General features: G+C 37.6%; 7 protein-coding genes across 7 annotated transcripts; 3 read left to right on the forward strand and 4 right to left on the reverse strand.

The window, feature by feature from the left end:
* Positions 1–582: 582 nt before the first annotated feature.
* Prp38 (pre-mRNA processing factor 38) lies at positions 583–1,967 on the reverse strand. The gene has a single exon (XM_068287682.1). It carries the CDS (start codon positions 1,907–1,909, stop codon positions 911–913), a length of 999 nt encoding a protein of 332 aa, XP_068143783.1. The 5' UTR covers positions 1,910–1,967; the 3' UTR covers positions 583–910.
* A 10-nt stretch (positions 1,968–1,977) lies between these two features.
* Positions 1,978–4,246, reverse strand: LOC137575444 (probable peptidoglycan muropeptide transporter SLC46). The gene is made up of 8 exons (XM_068288024.1): positions 4,005–4,246; positions 3,832–3,944; positions 3,331–3,665; positions 3,088–3,274; positions 2,883–3,018; positions 2,499–2,825; positions 2,287–2,444; positions 1,978–2,219 (listed from the first exon to the last, which is right to left on the reverse strand). The coding sequence occupies exons 1-8, from the start codon at positions 4,168–4,170 to the stop codon at positions 2,127–2,129; spliced, it is 1,515 nt and encodes a 504-aa protein (XP_068144125.1). The 5' UTR covers positions 4,171–4,246; the 3' UTR covers positions 1,978–2,126.
* Positions 4,247–4,543: 297 nt separating this feature from the next.
* Positions 4,544–5,674, forward strand: LOC137575338 (ribonuclease H2 subunit A). The gene has a single exon (XM_068287870.1). The coding sequence runs from the start codon at positions 4,593–4,595 to the stop codon at positions 5,601–5,603; it is 1,011 nt and encodes a 336-aa protein (XP_068143971.1). The 5' UTR covers positions 4,544–4,592; the 3' UTR covers positions 5,604–5,674.
* Positions 5,675–5,884: 210 nt separating this feature from the next.
* shrb (charged multivesicular body protein shrub) lies at positions 5,885–7,643 on the forward strand. Its single transcript, XM_068287871.1, has 4 exons — positions 5,885–6,241; positions 6,722–6,899; positions 6,973–7,259; positions 7,320–7,643. The coding sequence occupies exons 1-4, from the start codon at positions 6,064–6,066 to the stop codon at positions 7,358–7,360; spliced, it is 684 nt and encodes a 227-aa protein (XP_068143972.1). The 5' UTR covers positions 5,885–6,063; the 3' UTR covers positions 7,361–7,643.
* Positions 7,644–8,896: 1,253 nt separating this feature from the next.
* On the forward strand, positions 8,897–10,339 carry LOC137575340 (uncharacterized). Its single transcript, XM_068287872.1, is given in 3 exon segments — positions 8,897–9,864; positions 9,927–10,098; positions 10,101–10,339. Coding segments are annotated over 3 exon segments (447 nt in total). The 5' UTR covers positions 8,897–9,828.
* Positions 10,340–10,359: 20 nt separating this feature from the next.
* On the reverse strand, positions 10,360–11,222 carry LOC137575341 (U6 snRNA-associated Sm-like protein LSm6). The gene is made up of 2 exons (XM_068287873.1): positions 10,854–11,222; positions 10,360–10,566 (listed from the first exon to the last, which is right to left on the reverse strand). Exons 1-2 carry the CDS (start codon positions 10,942–10,944, stop codon positions 10,418–10,420), a joined length of 240 nt encoding a protein of 79 aa, XP_068143974.1. The 5' UTR covers positions 10,945–11,222; the 3' UTR covers positions 10,360–10,417.
* Positions 11,223–13,580: 2,358 nt separating this feature from the next.
* LOC137575258 (coilin-like) lies at positions 13,581–15,193 on the reverse strand. Its single transcript, XM_068287721.1, has 5 exons — positions 14,897–15,193; positions 14,752–14,837; positions 14,141–14,685; positions 13,875–14,081; positions 13,581–13,814 (listed from the first exon to the last, which is right to left on the reverse strand). Exons 1-5 carry the CDS (start codon positions 15,029–15,031, stop codon positions 13,678–13,680), a joined length of 1,110 nt encoding a protein of 369 aa, XP_068143822.1. The 5' UTR covers positions 15,032–15,193; the 3' UTR covers positions 13,581–13,677.
* Between the last annotated feature and the right edge of the window lie 1,192 nt (positions 15,194–16,385).

The raw sequence follows: 16,385 nt of genomic DNA on the forward strand, positions 1-16,385 counted from the left end.
TAGTTAAGTTAATTACAGTTTCATTTGTCCAATATCCAAATAAATTGTAACTTATTATTCTCAAAAACGGTTTAATCAATTTCTCTTTGAACTACGACCTTTTTAAAATTTAGATCAAACTCATCAGTAGACTTGGCAAAAGAACTTCAAAATCTTCAGATGCAATTACCAATGCATAAAATTAGTTGCGAATGCAGCTGAATAAAGCGAAATAAAATTGGCAAAGCTTACAAGCCAGGTCAAAAGCAAACATATGAAAGGGTTACTTTATAACAATATTTTTCCAGGAACTAAGTCCAGACCCTTAGATCTTCCAGGAGAAATCTGACAACTACTTTTCTAATAAAGAGATTCCAGATTACTAGGCGAATGGGATCGACTGCTGCGATGACAACGCCTGAAAGGACTTGGCTTTGGACTAGTAGTCACTCCTACATTCTTTTGATTTGAAGAATTCAAAGATAGATACGTAAAGGCTTGTTAATTATTGGATTTTGGTATTCTTTCGTGTACCTTGTAATTTGTCATTAAACCTAGTAAAAGGATTTGGTTAAATTGTGAGTAAAAAAAAACGAAAGGGGCTAAATATTCGTTATGTATTATATATCTAAATATATATACAGTCACTTTATTTTTTCTCGATTCAAATAGGCTAGATCCTAATGACTATACGTAAGATTGAGTCAATAAATTTGGTAAATTTGACTCCGGGGGATAATTGCTAACAAAATTTGTTTCACATTGTAGTTCAGCTCGAAATTTTTCTCTATCATTTTTCCATAAAATATGTCCAAGCAACTGACCTTTACTTCCTCTTTCAGATGTCTGCAGCTCCAGGCACTGGTCTTTATACAAGGAGCATTGGATGTCTTAAGAATCTACGCCAAGACCTTTTTTAAGTAGGCTTGATTTATCTCCGTATTGGTCGATCCCGTTCTCTCCCACGGTCTCTATCCCGTTCCCTCTCCCGTTCTCTTGCACGATCTCTATCCCGTTCCCTTTCCCGTTCTCTTGCACGATCTCGTTCTCTATCCCGTTCCCTTTCCCGATCTCTTGCACGTTCTCGATCTCTTTCCCGTTCCCGCTCCCTCTCTCTTTCTCGATCCCGCTCTCTGTCACGGTCCCTGTCATGACGTCCTCCTGATGGGGCATGCCTCCGATCGTCTCGGTTTCTCACTCGATTACGTTGGCGATCGTATTCCTCCAGTTCGTCATAGTAGTCCCTGGAACGGTTGTTGCTGGTGCTTGAATTTCCTTGAGTAGCCGCCGGTTGCCTGTCCCTTTCACGACTACGAGATCTTCGTTCGTCGGCTTGCTTCTCATCGTCACTGGCCACTTCGTCGTCCAGGTCCTCGTCTAGTACAGATACTTTTGGCTCAATTTCATTGTTTTCCTCCAGAATGGTGCGCTTTTGAATACGCGGCAGTATAATGTCACAGACCCGATCATTCCGCAACAGTTCATCAATGTACTCGTCCATGTAGACAATTTCAAACTGCCCAGATCGATTCTGCCGTCGTAACTTGCGATTGTCTATATAAAGAGGCTCCAGATATTTGTAGCAGTCAAGGGCAGCACCGGTCAAACGCAAGTAGAAGGCGCCCAGTGCTCGGACGTATTTGAACTCCTCGTTCTTAATAAATTCTACTACTATGTCCTTCTCTGGCTGGATTTGCAGCATCTTTAGAGTAAGGCATAGGAACTGAGTGGGCTTAATATTACCACCAAAGACGCCTCCAACGAATCGCAGTTCCATGGCTTTATCTACTAGAAGCTCCGCAGTCAAGGCGAAGCATTGTTCCTTCCAGTATTTTGAGTCGTAGATGCGAGAACGGATGATCTTTTCTATTAAATATTGTGGATTCGTGCCGTGCACATTCTTTGCCTCCTTAACCGTGCGATTTGCCATCTTCCGGCACTCAGTTTTGACTCAATTTTCCACGAGATGCCGAAAATGAAAACAACACAAAACAAAAATTTCGATATGTTTTCAGATGTGACCACCGACAATCGATAACTCTTTATTTGTTAATCGATAACATTTAATTCAAAATTTAAATGTATTGGAAAAATAAATATGAAAATAATACCAAGTCAAAGGACCATTAAATAAGTTTTCATGTATGTTATTCCCTCCAGGATGGGGTTTGGATACTTAGCTGCCAATAGCTTGATAGACACCATCGTAGTCCATTGACTTCTGAATTCCAAAAATGATTCTGTAAGATAATAAAATATATTTTAGTTTTTCAATAAACGTCTTGCATTATTATTTAATTTTCTCACGCGACTAGTATATAACTGAAGAAGTATAATCCTGCGCTGATAAAATTGAATGCCCCCCGGATAACTGTTTACTGTGGCCTTATAAACGGTTGTGTATAATGGAGCAGCCACTAATGGTGACAAAAATTCAACTGATGTGGTGAGCGCGTATATTTTTCCTAAATTGTTTAGATAAATAAATAGTTGAGTATGGTAAGATCCAAATTGCTTACCCAGTTCTGATATTGGGACTATATGCGATATAATGGCACGACCCATGGGCCCCAAAACACCGCGCATGTTTCCCAAGGACATGCCAAAATACATTTCCTGCCAATTTTGGGCAGTGGCCCTTACTGTACTTTCCAGGACACAGCAGGCCAACGCAAGCATAGCCATTGTTACGATTGACAATTTGAAGAACCGCTGTAACATAATTGTGCCCACAATACTGCCCACAATTTGGACAACTATGCGAGCTGCATTGAATAAGCTAAAATCCTTAACGGTCCAATTGAATTTTTCTCGAACAAATAAATAGTTTATAGTATTTAGACCCTCTAAAAAAACCGAAATAGAGATTAGATTGTATGTGGCAATGTCTCGTAAATGTTTACCCATATCAAAAATCATAAGAGTCAATACGATCATCGTCATCCAGATGATAGCTCGATCATAATGTGGCCGAATTTTAAAGCATGTGCGAATTAAATCCTTTACCAAATCGAATCGAAAGAATTCACGAATACGGGACTATAAAACACAAACATAGAAAAGGTAAATAATAAATATTTCAAAAGATTCCTTAAGGATCAGGCATACCCCTGTTTGAATATCCTCAGGCTTTAAACTCTCAGGTACAAAAAATACTATATAGGTTAGAGATAGCAGCATGAGGCAACCAGCAATGATGAAAAGGGTCAGCGCACTTGTTGCGGCATAAATATATCCACTAGCCACATTACCCATCATCATTCCTGAACACAATGCCGCCTCGTTTAGGACCATTCTATATGAACATATCACAAATAAGTGTCAATTAAGAAAACCTACTAGTCTAGTTACCTTAGAGCTCTATTCCTCTCTTTGGCCACATCACATATGTAGCAATAAATGCCAGTTATCAAGGCACAAGTTCCTCCACAAAAAATAGAAGGCACTGAGTATAGAGTAAACCACCAAGGACTGATGTTAGTGGTTTCAGTAATGAAGCTAAGAACAATTAGCGCGATGCAGCTAATCAGGTAGCCAGAGAATGTGGTCAACAAAATGGGTCGACGGCCAAACTTATCCGACCAGGGGCCCAGGAATAGAATGATAATGGCTGGTATAATGCTATCAAACAAGGAGTTCGCCATCATGATGTCTGCCGAATATTCCTGCACTTTAACCTCTAGCTTCTGAAAAAAACAAACTGAAATTATTTTAAGAACAATGCACATATGTTTTTGCATTCGTCACATGTCATTTCTGCAATGAGTCATAGTCGAGATATAATAAAATAAGCTCATTCAACTATGATAGAATTTAATAATCAAAAAGAAGAAATGCACTTAAACAACTTACTTTAATTTCATCCGACTCCCGATTAAGACCCTTCAGAGATTCACATTCAGTTGCATTGACCTCCAAAATTGTGAGACAGGTTTGGTAAAGGATTTGATTTTGATAAACAGTCCCTTTGAGCATATAATTTAATCATTTAATTCATTTGAATCCAAGATTAATTTTTTGGTTACCTGACAAATATTTGGCAAGAAAGATCAAGAACACTGCGGGCTCTAAGATGAAATAACGAAAATGTTCCTGTTCTTCGGCAGGAGGTGTTATTGCACTCCATTGTCCGGAATATGTTGCATCATCTGAGTGGGTGGCTAAGTGCTCATCATTAGCAATGTTAACCATAATTAAATCTTTATTATATATTTTTAACTTTATGATAGGATATAATGAGCCCAGTAACAATTCCTGTTCACAACTCGCTGAACTACAGAAACAGACTAAATTAAAAAGCTGTAGAAATGACTAGTTTTAGTTGGCGGATTTTTATTTGCAAAGTCAGTTGCCAATTATACATTAAAATTTTAATTCAATTTCGCCAATATGACTCAAAATCGAGTTTGCAAGCTATTTTTGTCCATTCCTTCGAAAATTTATAGTTATCCATTGATTTAACATTTTTTTTTAAGGGCTCAAGTCAATATTTAAATATTTAAAATAACCGATAGATTAAAAATGTTTCGCGTAGTGTTTGGTAATTCCTGTATACCTTGTGAGTTAAGCAACACTGTTCCCGCCTGGCAGAGTACAACAAAAACGCGCGCAAAATGTCTAAAGAGGAATTAGAAGTTAAAATAGAAAAAGATGAAGAAAAGCATCAAACTGAAGAAAACGTCAATAAAATTACATCCTTAAAATCTTTGGGTCCCTTCATATCGGCCCAAGAAAACAGTAAGAATACAATTTATGTCAGCGATGTCCCTGACATTTGTAAAGAACAGCCCTGTATGCTTGGAGTTGATGAGGCTGGTCGTGGTCCAGTTCTGGGCCCCATGGTCTATGGCATCTCATATTGTCCATTGAAAAGCAAACAGGCTTTAATTGATCTCGGCTGCGCAGATTCTAAGCAGCTGACCGAGGAGAAGCGCGACATTATCTTCAATGAGTTGAACACTCTGGACTATGCCACCGAATGCATTGGCTGGGCTGTTGAAATCATTTCTCCAAATGTCATTAGTTCAAGCATGTATCGACGTTCAAAGTGTTCACTTAACGAGGTGTCTATGGACTCCGCCATGGGACTTATTCAACAGGCTATTGACGCTGGTGTCCAAATAGCCGAAGTATATGTAGATACAGTGGGACCGCCGGAGAAGTACCAGGAGAAGTTGTTAAGAAGATTTCCCAATTTCAAAATAACAGTGGCCAAAAAAGCTGATTCTACGTATCCAATTGTTTCTGCAGCTAGTATCTGTGCCAAGGTTACTCGAGATCATGCCCTAAAGGTTTGGAAATTTCCAGAAGGTCTGGTGATTAAGGATAATGCTTTTGGCAGCGGTTATCCCGGTGATCCTGTGACAAAACGTTTTCTCGCCGAAAATATTGATTTGGTATTTGGATTTCCGCGTCTTGTGCGGTTCAGTTGGTCCACAGCTGAAAATGCTCTGGCGGATAAGGCCTATGAAATGGAGTTCGATGAACCAGAGTCCGAGAAACCGAAATACGCCGGAGCCAAGCTTACCAAATTCTTTAACAAAACTACAAAATCTGGCGAGATAAAACGAGAGGAGTGTCGCTTCCTTAGTCAACGCCATTTGTGTAGTGTAACCGATTTTTAAGCATTTCATTGAATTTTAGATTTTTAGACTAAGAACTGTGGAAAATAAAGATTTATTTATGTATTGTCGAATCTCATGTACATCATAAATTAATTGAATTAGAAGTAAAGTAATCAGATGTTATTTGTTTATAATAGTGATGATGCATGATCGCGATTGTAATGAACAGACTTGACAACATAAATACGTTTTAGCATTGGTGCCACCTCTAATTTCCAAGAGTATTTTGTCACACTGCATAGTTCAAAATTAGGCAACACTAACATATTAAAAAAAAAAAAAACAGCCCAGACATAAAGAAAATTGAGTGTGTGTTGTGTGTGTGTAAGAGTGAAGGTGACGCACACTAGTCCAGACAGAAAGAAAACAGAAGAGAAACGAGCGGAGCACGCAATTAGGAAAATCTCAAATTCTAGTTCATTACCAGGTGTGCAAATCCCAACAAAATAGAATCAACAGGATGAGTTTCTTTGGCAAGATGTTTGGGGGCAAGAAGGAGGTGGCTCCATCCACAGGCGAGGCAATACAAAAACTGCGAGAGACAGAAAATATGCTTATCAAGAAGCAGGAGTTCCTCGAGTCCAAAATTGAGGAAGAGCTGAACACGGCACGCAAGAATGCATCGAAAAACAAAAGAGGTGAGTTGGTCATCAGTCCTCACATATCTGTGTGGTCACCAGTAGCCGTCATATCATTCTTCATCCCCCGCCTTCATTGAGGCTTAAGATGTGTGTGTTGGGGAAAAATTATGACTCATTGTTTGTTGCTGTTGTTTTTGCTTTTGTTGTAGCATTAGATTTAGGCCTTGCCGTAAATTAATAAGTGATAACGCTTGAATAGAATTTTGTCCATTAAAACAATTTGTATTTCTTCGACTCTCTTCCTGCCATCAATCCATATTCGATGCCTCAATGCCTGGATGTGGCCCCATGCTCAGAACGTAATATAAACAATTCACTAATAATGTTATTGCAATTTGTCAAAGTAATTGGAAACCAAAAATGAGAGCTAAACAAAATTTAATTCCTTGTCACATTTTGCACAATTTGCTCGTTTTGTTTACATTATTAATATATAGACATATTTTTTGTTAATCTCATCTACATCTCCATTTTCAGTGGCATTACAAGCTCTGAAAAAGAAGAAGCGCCTGGAGAAACAGCTACAACAGATCGATGGCACCTTATCGACCATTGAAATGCAGAGGGAGGCTCTAGAGAGTGCCAACACGAATACTGCCGTATTGACCACAATGAAGAATGCTGCCGATGCCCTCAAATCGGCGCACCAAAATATGTACGTACTTCGATCTCACTTTACTTTATCCATTTGATCACATGGCTTTTATTTATTTTTTGTTGGTTTCCAGGGATGTGGATAAGGTTCATGACATGATGGATGATATTGCTGAGCAACAGGATGTGGCTCGCGAGATATCCGATGCCATTTCAAATCCCGTGGCCTTTGGCGCGGACCTGGATGATGAGGATCTTGAGCGCGAGCTCGATGAGCTGGAACAAGAGAACTTTGATAAGGAAATTATTGGCATTCCAGAGCCAACGCACACGCTACCAGAGGCACCTACAGAGGACTTGCCCGAAAAGGCCAAGGAGAAGAAGAAGACACCAGCAAAATTATCAGAACCTGAATTGGATGGTTAGTAAATTAATAACTGTTCTCACGAATTTCCTACTAATCGAAACTCTCTCCCTGCAGATGATCCCGACATGAAGCAGCTCTTGTCCTGGGCCAATTAAATAATGAAATCTCCCTCCTTTCTGCTGCTCCCTTCCTCCTTTTTCTTCACCAACGTCGTCATTTTTGCAAAGTTGCCCTGTGTTTTGTTTTTAAATTAAATATGCAAATACTATTGAATAAGTATATATATAAAAAGAAAACAAAAACAAAACTAAAAACTAAAATTTTTAGTTCCGACATCGAGGAAATTATCAAATGCTACATACAAACATATAAATAGGAATGTGATTTACAAATAAATAATAAATAAAAGTCAGGCCACTTGCAGTAAAATAGAGAGAATTGAGTATGTTTAACATTCAATGATATATTCTGATATTTTTTGAAGTATTTTTGCACTAGTTTAGTTTGAGTTTTTCCCGCTTTGTTTTGCCAAAATTACAAATACCAAAAAAAAAAAAAAAAAAAAAAATAAATAAAAAATTGAATATTTTATTTACAAGGAAAATAAGTACATGGTTTCACTTATTAAGGAACAATCTTGTAAATTTTTAAATATTTAGTTAAAGTTTTTCAATTTCTAGGTAACTTTTTCGGTTTCAGACGATTACAAATCGACTTTTATCTTTATACATTAAAATTGCATTATGTTTAATTCATTTTTTGTAATATTTTGGATAAACTGCTTAATAAGGAGGTTTTCCATAATGGCGATTGGGATAAATTGAGTTATTTTCCACTGTCTTAGGAAATATAAGCAAATATACATACTTAATGCGATCTGGACCACTGGACCTTTTTGTTTAAAGTCGTTATTTCATTTACCCAGATCTGATCTGATTATTTGATAATGGTTTGGGTAATAGTGATAATGAAGTCTATTGTAGTCGGTATAGATAAAAATATTTCACCTAATTAAAATTAAACCCCTTGTTCACCTAGAAAGACACAATGTCTTAACCGCAAAACATTACGACTTTAGAGACATTAGAGCTGGTCTTAACTGTTCGTTTCTAACTAATAGCCATGTCCCATAGGACTCTTTAAGTGTCTGGAGGAGATGTGCTCCATCTTACATTAGGAAACTACAAGTATTCAAAATAAACCAAATCTTCTTTCGTCTTACCAAACCCTTGCCACAGATCTATGACTCGTTATGACCGTTCGTCATGCTTGGATTATATCTTCTTTAATACCAAAATCTGCTATGAATCCCAGTAGTTGTATTAAAAATTATATAATCACAACCTAGGCGTTGCTTTTACGATTAATTTTAATCATTTAAAAATTGTTAAGTTCTCAACGAAAGTTTGAAAATATTTTACTTTTTCACAGTTTTGAAATCGTGACACTTTTTAAAATTAACTCAATTTTTTGTTTGGCTATTTTGGACCATCAATTCTTTAAACATTTTCTTAGCAGTTCTATATTTGTCTGATTTTAACTGTTGTATCATAATTAAATTTGCTTAACTTTATTAATTTTAATTATTTAAGAATGATTTAAATAAGACATTATTAGTTCTGATCGTTCCATGTCGACAAAATTAGTCTTATACTTATTTCCTTTAATTTTTAAAACTAAAAATCTTATTGATGCTGTGATCAAGAAGTAGAATGTTCTTTTAATTGGATAAAAAACCCATGTTAATGAGGACTATAGACTGAATGGATTGAATATATTTGGTGTCTGATTGACTTAGATTTGACATTTCTCAAAAGCATTAAAACTCGTTTCTATAAGTTTTTTCAACCTTACAATTAGACTTGATGTTATTATTGTTTTAATTTAAAGGTACAAATTCTTACATTATTCAAAGAAAGTAAATTTGGCCCTACCAAAACCTCGATTTATTTTTTAACGTGTCTTATGTTTTGGAGCAATGCCAAAAAGTCACTTTATATGCTCTCCTGACCAAACATTAATTAGCATTAAAATTCAATTCCATTCAAAGATGATTGACAAGCGTCGTTTGGACTAAATATTAAATTTCCATAGGGGCAAGAACCAAGACAGAGACAGAGAGAGAGTGAGAGAGAGAGGGGGAACCGGTTACTAAAATGCATTTCAGTTGCATTTTGTAAATTGCAAAATTTTCAAACTTATGTTTTCAATATGAAAATATTATATTTCTTTTCAAGGTTCGCCCCATTTCGAGAAAACAAAGAGACTTCATTAAGATTGCAGATCTCGACAATGGGTCGTGGTCAGCTAGGTGGAAATGCTTGCCGACGCAGCCCAGACGCCGACGGGTGCTTCGATTGGAACGCCTATGCGACATGCATATCAATTAATTACAAATGTAGCGACCAGTGGAGAGTGTGTGCAGCGGCTGTGTGTCATGCGGGATTGATTGGGTAATGCGGTATTACAACAAAATACAAGAGCTGGGCTTTTGATTACTGGACGACATTATTTGGCCACCGAGTTACAAGAGCCGAAAATATACTCAGCCGAAATCAGTTGAACTTCATTTGAGTTGGTGACGAGTCGGAAGAGTCCGTGTCGGTTCGAAAACGCATTCGCAATGTGCAAATTTGTCTTAATTGCAATGGCCATAATGGTAGTGTGGAATCAATAAATATATCCGAATAATTACCACATTAACATTGCCCTTGCTTGCAGTGCCTTAGCCAAGTGCCGCCCACAGTCCGTGCTACATTTCACGACTTCCATGAGGTCTTTGACTTCTCCAACTTGGATTTGGTGAACTTCGAGTATTTCAAGAATCTTGACTCGCAGGATCCGCGTACTGGTGCCCAGGCCAATCCCATAATCGTGCACTTTCAGAAGAAAAAGCCGTATTGGATTATATCGAACGTCTGTTCTTGGGCAACTCCCCATTCCAGCAGGCCAGCGAGATACCTTTCGATCCGCATTTCGGAAGAGCCTGGCAGCCCAACTATGAGCGCAAATTTGGCCACCGTGGCGAGCGTCTAATAGCTGCACTGGGCTCGGGATATTCTATCAAGGAGTTGCGTTATTTCGGTGCAATACCAAGAGAGTATGGCACGGGCAATCCTCACTATCCCAGTTGAGGTTGAGATTACAAAGAGGATTATTGGATTAGAAAGTGATTTGTTTGTTGTATTTATTTTATGGAATAAACTTAGATATTAAACCCTTCGCTTCTGCGTCGATATATAGAGCACATTGTTGCCGCGGATGAAGGCATCGCCATATTTATTCTTGAGCTGTCCATTAACATATTCCTCTGTCTGCTCGAGGCAAATGTTCATATAGCCATCCAAACACGCCAGGACACCTGTAAAATTGATAAGTTGAATTGGTCAAAAAGGTCAAATCGGGATGTATTCTGTTCTCCCCGCTGTTTATTTATGGACTTAGGTCCATGCCGGTAAGGACTTGGTGGGACGACTAGGCAGATAACCGGATTCTACACAATGTGGAATCCAACTGAACTATTCAAACCATTCCGAATTAACATGAATTGTTGTGTCTTCAATACACAGTCTCCTGGGCAATGGCCTGGCAAACTATCTTTCTATTTGGCAAGTTAGCGAAAATTATGTTCAATGGTGTTGTATTTACCTCGATAGTCCACTCCATTATTCAGCTTGACCGCCACAGGACGACCATGGATTTGGTTAATAAATTGTGAGAGAGCTTCCTTGCGAGACATTTTGTTTTTATTATTTTAGTCTAAAGCCGATTGGTGGCAAAAACAAACTCAGCAACACTTTTTTTTTTTTTTTTTTTATATTAAGTTACTTCCGAACAGAAGATTTCTTTGGCCTCCCCGTGTATAACAGGTTAACGCCACAGCGTATTCGTGATGATGAGTTTCGTATTTTGGTTTTAGTTGTAAATGAATTATGTAGCTATTTAATTTAATTTATTTATAGTTGGATTAGATTGTTATTAGAGTTCTATGTTGGCAGCCTTAGTAAATTGTGTTATCGATTTGTAGTTGGCGATAGGCTCTTGCGCGAGTAATCGATATATATCGTTGTACTTTGTTGAACTATTTAAAATAATATGTGAGATATATCTTCTGCAATGTTACAGGTGTCGCATAAGTTGTTGTCAACGACTTTCATTTTGAATAGAGTGTTTTTGTCAAATGCGTGACCGCTTAGTATTCTGTTTAGTTGTTTTATCTCCAGTTTAAGGAATTGGTCTTTTCTCTGGAACCATGGTTGCGATGACACATAAGGATATAGAAGGCAGTATCCTTTGTTTCGATTTATACAAAATTCATTGTACGCTCTTTCCCATTTCAGTTTTATTTTGTTGTACATATGATTGATAGCATCGTTGATTGTCCAGCTTATGTGCTTATGTGTGAACACTCCATCGTGTCTGACATTTTTGGCTGCGGTATCCGCTAAATCGTTTTCTCTTATGTTTGAGTGACTAGGTATGTGGTGTACTTCGACTGAGATGATATTATAACTATTTTCTATATTTTTAAGGATTCTTTGAGCAAAGCAATTATTGTTGTTGGGGTTTCTAATTGTTTGGGTTGCTCCAAGAGTGTCTGTTAGGAACGCTACTTTGCAGAAGTGATTCCACTGATCATTGTTTCATTTGCATCTCTTTTTGTTTTTAAAGGCACCTTTCGAAAAATTGGCATCTACGAAGATTTTTCGTGTGCGTATAGGAGTTGACTCTATGGGTGTAATGTTGTCCAGGACATCTTTAAATTCAGCATACACTTTGGCATAACTTGTTTTATTAGCATGAAAGACACTGGACAGAAGCGACGCCGCTGGCAGGCCATAAGCGAAGACCTTCACCAGTTCTTTTGCTGTGGTAAATTTAATTCTATACTCTGGTGGAAGTTCGGCCGCTAGGTGGTATATTATATTAGTTGGAGTTGATCTAATAAGCCCCAAGGCCTTCCTTAAGTGTGAGTTAGCATGAGTATTTATGATGCCAATTACTGTTTTAGTTGCTTTTGCAAATGAAGAGCTTGCATATTCATACCTGTTCCTTGTAAAGGCCTTATAGAAAAGAATTGCACTTTTGGGATGGGTGCCAAAACGACAGCCATTAATCATATAAAGAAACATATTTGTTTTGTTTGACTTAGCAATTGTTTCCTTTATGTGTTGGGTCGAAGAATTATTGGTGCTAATCAGTCTTCCTAAGTAGTTAATTTTATCTACGTCCCTTATAGCTACGTCTTAAATTAAAATGTAAAGCAGCAGATTTGTTCGGGTTGAATGACAGGTTGATTTTATTGCACATTTTACTAAATTCTGTAACTTGTCTTTCTAATATGTTTTTAGCGTCTGAAAAGTTTTTATGGTAACATACCAGCAAAAGTCATCAGCATATTGAAATAGTATGCTGTTAATTTGGTTGCTTATCTTGTGCAGCTCAGCTGTGTATAAATTGAAAAGTATTGGACTAAGGCAGCTACCCTGACTTACTCTATTATTTTTATTTCTGTTATTCCCATAGTCAAAACTCTTTCTTTAAGGTATGTAGTTGCAAATGAATTGTATGTGTCTGTGATCGAAACCTAAATCTATTAGCTTGTTGCCTAGAATGGGAATATTAGCAGAGTCGAAGGCTTTGCTTAGATCCAATACAGATGCACAAACGTGCATGCCCCTAGCTTTCAGATTTGCTATATTGTTTAAAACGTCATTGATGCAGTGCGATGTGGAGTGGTGTTTACGGAAGCCGTAAGATCTCGGGGGCAATATATTGTTGTTGTTTATATGGTTTTCCATCCTTGTTTTTACCAATCCTTCTAAGCATTTGAAAACTACGCTTAGTAGGCAATAGGTCTATTGTTTGTTATTATAGCTGAGTCTAGATTCTTTTTAGGGACAGGTACTACTTTTATTTTTCTCCAACTAGCTGGTATGTCACCGTTGTCTAGAGTCTCATTTAGCAGGGATACCAAAATTTGAATTTCTGAGGGTGGTAAGGCAAGAAGCATTCTGTATGATATATTGTCTGGACCTTTTGCTGAGTCCGGGTTGCGGGAATTCAAAAAGTCAAGTAAATCGTTGTCAGTAAAGTTTGAGTTGCTAGCGGGTAGTAGCCAGCTGTCAGGTGGGTTCATTTTTTCATATTTTTTGGCAAAATCCATCCGATTGACTTTGTTAGCCTCAGATATGAGAGGCTTCTTTCGTGCAACTCGAGCATATAACCCGTCCTTTTTGAGTATTTTTCGGATTTTGTCGGCATGGAGATCTTTGCCAAACTTCTCCCTTATGTCCTGACCAATCATTGGAGCTGATATGCCAGGATTTAAGCGCACAGTCTTTAAAATGTCTCTCTTCTCTACATATACACGCATTTTTGTATCATTTTTACTTTTATTGTGGGTTTATTACATATGAAGGAATGTATCTATCGTTGTGTGTATAAGTGATGGAAGGGTCGGCATGTTCTTTTAGTCTACTGTTGCAACGCAAATACTGGCCTCAATAAGATCACTAATATTTACATTCAATACGGGGACATCTACTTCGCTTTCATCGAGATTGCTCTTGTATTGACGCAGCAAATTTACAAGATGTTTAGGATATGCTGCAATTGCAAAAATAGACAAATGAATCAGCGTTGGCTTAATAGAAAAACTTTACATACAGATAACGTTAATGGTTATGATTTTGGTGCGTCGGTTCACATAACAGCAGGTGCCAGCTAGAAATTCCGTTTGTCCAGATTTCGGACAACCTTTAACCTTTGGCAATTTGAAGACTATGGTGTCGCCTTTGCTTGGCAGATTATTTAACTTAACTCCATATTGCAAAAGATCTGATATTACATCTGTAGTTTCAGATTTTCTGGAACCTGGAAAAGCAGACTAATTAGTTCGTTCCATCGTCTTTTTGAACTTTAAAAAAACTTACCCACGACTGGGGCAACGGGTTGTACATCAGAATCTGAATCCTCCAGTACCATAACATCATCATCCTCGGAATCAGAGTTACATTTTACTACATTGGCAGTATTGACCTCTTCGATGGCTTCTTCCTCCTTCTCTGTTGATTCTATTTTATTGATTTGGGATTCAGTTGAAGTTTCCAGATCAGGAGTTTGATCCTCGGTTTCAGATTTTTTTGCTGCATCTCGAATGGGTTCAATGTCCTTTAGTTCCATAGTTGCCAATGGTCTCGGTGGTATAATAATGTTCTCCAAGATCTTAACAGGCGACTCTTGTCTGGGCAATTTGAATACCCGTGGAGTATCCAACCTTATTTCCAAAAGAGCGCAACGCAGGACCACTTCGGGGCACCTAGGAATTGGTGGGTCTATCACGCCGTCTTTATTACTTAAGTCTGCTTTTAGGTTTTGTGTAGATACTAAAGGAGATTCCTGCTCCGTGACCGCAATCTCGAGAGTATTTTCCTTGTTGCTAAGATCCTCCTTTATGGGATTTTGAAATTTAAATACCCTAGCAGGATTTAAGAACAAATTTAGATGTACATACATATCTATTTAATAATTAATGTATATCTACTTCAGGGCATAGGTATCTCTTAGTACTTCTATGGATTCCTTTGGCGGCAAATAAGAGCCATCGCGGTCCAAAAGGCTGATGCCATTCTGAGAAAGTAAAATTGGTTTAACGGATGAGTAATTACAAGATTGTTCCTAGAACTTACCAAATGAAAAAGATTTTGTATATGATCTTGCAAGTTCTTGATATTTTTCCAGCTCACATCGAGAAGGATCAGGGAGCATTTTCTTTCGTCGGTAAAAAAATTGGAAAGGTCTAATCTCAGTGGTTTATTGTGCATTGTGGCTAACTAGTGCAACAATATGCACAATAGTAGAATTTTTTTTTTTTTTTTTGATATTAACAGGTTAACGTCACAGCGTATTCCTGATGATGAGTTTCGTATTTTCGTTTTAGTTTTTAATTTATTTTTAGTAAATTTTGTTATCGATTTGTAGTTGGCGATAGGCTCTTGCGCGAGTAATCGATATATATCGTTGTACTTTGTTAGTCTTGGGAAGTTCATTCGGGTGTTTGTGTATTTTGAACTATTTAAAATAATATGTGAGATATATCTTCTGCAATGTTACAGGTGTCGCATAAGTTGTTGTCAACGACTTTCATTTTGAATAGAGTGTTTTTGTCAAATGCGTGACCGCTTAGTATTCTGTTTAGTTGTTTTATCTCCAGTTTAAGGAATTGGTCTTTTCTCTGGAACCATGGTTGCGATGACACATAAGGATATAGAAGGCAGTATCCTTTGTTTCGATTTATACAAAATTCATTGTACGCTCTTTCCCATTTCAGTTTTATTTTGTTGTACATATGATTGATAGCATCGTTGATTGTCCAGCTTATGTGCTTATGTGTGAACACTCCATCGTGTCTGACATTTTTGGCTGCGGTATCCGCTAAATCGTTTTCTCTTATGTTTGAGTGACTAGGTATGTGGTGTACTTCGACTGAGATGATATTATAACTATTTTCTATATTTTTAAGGATTCTTTGAGCAAAGCAATTATTGTTGTTGGGGTTTCTAATTGTTTGGGTTGCTCCAAGAGTGTCTGTTAGGAACGCTACTTTGCAGAAGTGATTCCACTGATCATTGTTTCATTTGCATCTCTTTTGTTTTTAAAGGCACCTTTCGAAAAATTGGCATCTACGAAGATTTTTCGTGTGCGTATAGGAGTTGACTCTATGGGTGTAATGTTGTCCAGGACATCTTTAAATTCAGCATACACTTTGGCATAACTTGTTTTATTAGCATGAAAGACACTGGACAGAAGCGACGCCGCTGGCAGGCCATAAGCGAAGACCTTCACCAGTTCTTTTGCTGTGGTAAATTTAATTCTATACTCTGGTGGAAGTTCGGCCGCTAGGTGGTATATTATATTAGTTGGAGTTGATCTAATAAGCCCCAAGGCCTTCCTTAAGTGTGAGTTAGCATGAGTATTTATGATGCCAATTACTGTTTTAGTTGCTTTTGCAAATGAAGAGCTTGCATATTCATACCTGTTCCTTGTAAAGGCCTTATAGAAAAGAATTGCACTTTTGGGATGGGTGCCAAAACGACAGCCATTAATCATATAAAGAAACATATTTGTTTTGTTTGACTTAGCAATTGTTTCCTTTATGTGTTGGGTCGAAGAATTATT

The sequence above is a fragment of the Drosophila tropicalis genome, unplaced genomic scaffold, assembly GCF_018151085.1.
Source record: "Drosophila tropicalis isolate 14030-0801.00 unplaced genomic scaffold, ASM1815108v1 contig_573, whole genome shotgun sequence".
Taxonomy (NCBI): Eukaryota; Metazoa; Arthropoda; class Insecta; order Diptera; family Drosophilidae; genus Drosophila; species Drosophila tropicalis.